Source organism: Lotus japonicus, chromosome 3 (assembly GCF_012489685.1).
Source record: "Lotus japonicus ecotype B-129 chromosome 3, LjGifu_v1.2".
Taxonomy (NCBI): Eukaryota; Viridiplantae; Streptophyta; class Magnoliopsida; order Fabales; family Fabaceae; genus Lotus; species Lotus japonicus.
In genome coordinates this window covers 87,506,211-87,509,956 of record NC_080043.1, presented here as the reverse complement: position 1 = coordinate 87,509,956, position 3,746 = coordinate 87,506,211, and the positions used below count along the sequence as shown (strand labels likewise).

General features: G+C 31.6%; 1 protein-coding gene across 1 annotated transcript; it reads left to right on the top strand.

Moving 5' to 3' along the window:
* The first annotated feature begins 1,225 nt into the window (after positions 1 to 1,225).
* On the top strand, positions 1,226 to 2,331 carry LOC130744942 (transcription factor MYB58-like). The gene is made up of 3 exons (XM_057597100.1): positions 1,226 to 1,358; positions 1,519 to 1,648; positions 1,872 to 2,331. Exons 1-3 carry the CDS (start codon positions 1,226 to 1,228, stop codon positions 2,329 to 2,331), a joined length of 723 nt encoding a protein of 240 aa, XP_057453083.1.
* The last annotated feature ends 1,415 nt before the right edge of the window (positions 2,332 to 3,746 follow it).

Sequence of the window (3,746 nt, the reverse complement as noted above, 5' to 3'; positions counted from 1 at the left end):
AATTGATTAATTGACTTTTATACACCTTTCAGATTTGTCATTCATATTAAGTTTATCATTATATAATTCTCACTCACACTAGGAATTAGGCCGCGAAAGCTCTTTTTTTTTTCTTTTTTCTTTTGATGATTAATTTGATAAATTAGAAATTATTTTTCACCTATGGTGCCCCTATCAAATTTTGATGATTAATTGATAAATTAGAAATTATTTTTCACCTATGATGCCCTATCAAATAGCAGAGACTAATCTTTTTCAAGACATATAAAAATCACTAAAGTGAGTTTTATCTTCCACAACAAATCATTTTTCCACATATATGATCAATGTTCGGACCACTGATAACATGCTTAAAATCTCAACTATATATCTATCATATATGTTAGAGTTTATAGGTAAGTTAGTAAATTTTCAACTTAAAGAATATTAAACTCTAGCATAGTGCAAAATATGGAAGACACACTGGTTTTCTAGTAGTAGTTTTTAACCATCATAAACTCAAACATTGAAAAAAACATAACATATATTTGTCTCATAAATTTTGCATATAAATACATTAGTGAAATTTGTGGCAGTTTTAGGGACTATTTGATTACAGTTGTTGAAAACTATTTTTATTTTTAAAAACTGAAAATTTTAAAATTTTGTTTGTTTTAAAAAACTATATTCAATGACAGTTTTCAATTTCAGCTTTTAAAACTAAAATACTTAAAAATATTTTTATTTCACTTTTTAGTTAAAGATTACAAATTTTTTAATGTTCGAAAAAATCTAATTCAACCAATTTTTTATTGAAAAATAATTTTTTAAAAACAATTTTCAAAAACTGCAATAAAACATATCTTTAAACGTCCCCGTATGATAACTCAAGTGGTAGGACCTGAAGACATATAAGTTGGGTTGGAGGAGGTCCATGATCGATTCCTAGCGGGTGCAATTTATCTTTCCGATGAACAAAAAATAACATACCTTTAAACTTTAACAATTGCATTCTTATGTTGTTTAACTTTTGGATTTTGTTGATTTCAAAAAAAAAAAACTTTTGGATTTTGTAGCTGTAAAATACTTTTAACAATTTTGGGTTGTTGTTTCCTCTTCTTCTGGGATTCAATGCTTTTATTTTATAATTCCTAAATGAATCGTATAAAATGCTAAGAACTTGTAAATCCAGTGCTATGAGTTTTATGCTCACTTCTTTCGGATAAAACAAAAAGTCTAATTAGAGATGGTAAGAGCTCCTTTCTATGATAAAAATGGACTGAAGAAAGGTGCATGGAGTCAAGAGGAGGATGAGAGGCTAAGAGCTTATATTCAGAGCCATGGTCATTCTAATTGGCGTCAACTCCCCAAGTTTGCAGGTATTCATTGTTGATCTTATTAGCATGATGATAGCTTTTTTTTTCTTCCGATTTTATACTGACACTCAGAAGTTACTCATACAAACTTATTCCTAGAATTAATTGTAAAACAATTTCCAAACATACACTATATCCATGAAAGTATACTGTTTTGTTTCAGGTTTAGCTAGGTGTGGGAAAAGTTGCAGACTGCGTTGGTTGAATTACTTAAGGCCAAATCTTAAACATGGAGACTACACCCGAGAGGAAGAAGAAATAATCATCAAATTACACCAACAATTTGGAAAAAGGTATAAATTAATTTCATTTATAACAATAACATACATATTTTGAGTCTCCAAAATAAACATGTTTCCAATTAAACATGCACTCAATAGTTTCTAGATGTCATAATTGATTCTAACTAATCAAAGCTAATTCAAACATGCCACTAATATGTTTCTAAGCACACACATGTCATCTTTGAGCCTATCTAAAGAAGTATATGAGCTTAAGTGTTTGTGACTTTCCCAGGTGGTCCAAGATTGCTGAAAAACTTCCGGGAAGAACAGACAATGAGATAAAGAATTATTGGCATAGCCATCTAAAAAAGCTCTTAAAGAGCGAAGAGAACACAACAACATATGATCAGTCAAAGTCAAAGGAAGGTGATAATTTTGAAGGAAATGTGAGATCTGAAAGCCCAGAGTCAAATGTTTGTGATGGCATAAATCTTGTTTTAGAAAGTTCATTGCCTGTGTCTACAGAAACCTTAGAAGGAGACAACTATTCCTCTACCTCCTGTTCTGCAATGAACTTGCCCAGACCAAAAGATACTAGTGTTGCTGCTCCATGGGTAATTGAAGATTTCGGTGGCGATTTTTGGACTCAACCCTTCGTTGTAGAAGATTCATATAGCAGTAATGTGATATGTAGTGATGAAGGCATAGCCTTATCGATTCCAAACTTCTACGACGGTGCATATTTGTTGTAGATATAGATTAATCTTGAAGATGTTGCATTTTTTTCTGTTTCATTTTCCCAAGTGTTTTTATTTTAAACTTGGTAGCAGGCTAGCTAGCAACTGGATATTTTGGGCCAGTTCCCTCGTCATGAGGCCCAATGGGATCAAAATACACTTTAATTAGTTTTTTTTATTTACAAAAAAATTTAGATATTTTATATTGTAATTAATATATATATATATATATATATATATATATATATATATATTGGTCACAGGAGGAAAAGAGTTGTTAGTATATAATTATATATCTTCTTCTCATTAACGAGGGAATCAAAAAAATGGCAATTACCTCATTTTATTTTGTTCTTAAATTTGCTAATGTTCAACCTGGAATTATCTTCCTATGGATTGGTGTTTTTATTGTTCTTCATACCTCCGGTTACCAATCAGCCTCTTAGAGCATCTCTAATGCATAGTTGCTAGTTGGGTTGCTTAAAAACTATTTCGGAAGGTCCAGACTGACACATAGGATTTAAGCAACCCAAGCAGAATTCACTCCAACCACGGTTGCTTAGTTTACTTTTAATTGGGACGTCCCATTATACCTCTTATATTTATATTATTTCAAGGTAATGACACTATACAAGTACTTGAATGAAAGAGAAAAATATGATTTTTTAGTCAAAAAGTAAGGAGAGAGAAAATAAGCAACCGTTGCTTAAATGAGCAACCCAACTACCACGTCATGTTGCTCCAGTGGTGCTCCAAAATAAGCAACGTTGCTTAAGTTGCCAACTGGATTTAAGCAACCAATTGGAGACAGGGCCGGTCCCGACATTTTGGAGGCTCTGGACAAATAATAAAAATAGACCCCTAACAATATTTTTTTAAAGAACATTATCTATTTAAATTGTAAATATCATCAACAACTTCAAAAATGTGACTAACATAAGCAAAACGCCATATCCACTTATCTAGTGAATTAGGTAGAAGATCTCAAGGAAACCTTCACGTTCCAATGCTAATTAAGCTGTTAAATATGACCAACAAATATCAAGTTACTTATATCTGCAATTCTCTCTTATTAATTGTGAACACCTTCAATAGAGAAGTACATAACTGGTCTTAAATGCAACAACTTTTTTTTTTTAGAAAGCTTAAGATTTTTTTTTTCTGAATAATGTAAAAAAAAATATTTATTTAGCGAAAAGGGGTGCGAAAAAAATTATTTAGCAAAGTGGGGTAGTTTTTGGAGAAAAGGCCACGGGCGCGGTGCCCCAGTCAAAAAACTGTGGCCAGAAATCTGAAAAGGCAACGGTTCTGTCTTAGTGCGGTAGAACCCATATCTCATAAAAAGCTACGGTTTCTAAACTATTGTCTAAAGATTTTAGGCAACAGTTTAGAAATCGTAGCCTTTGGAAAATATATTTTTTTTGGCACCT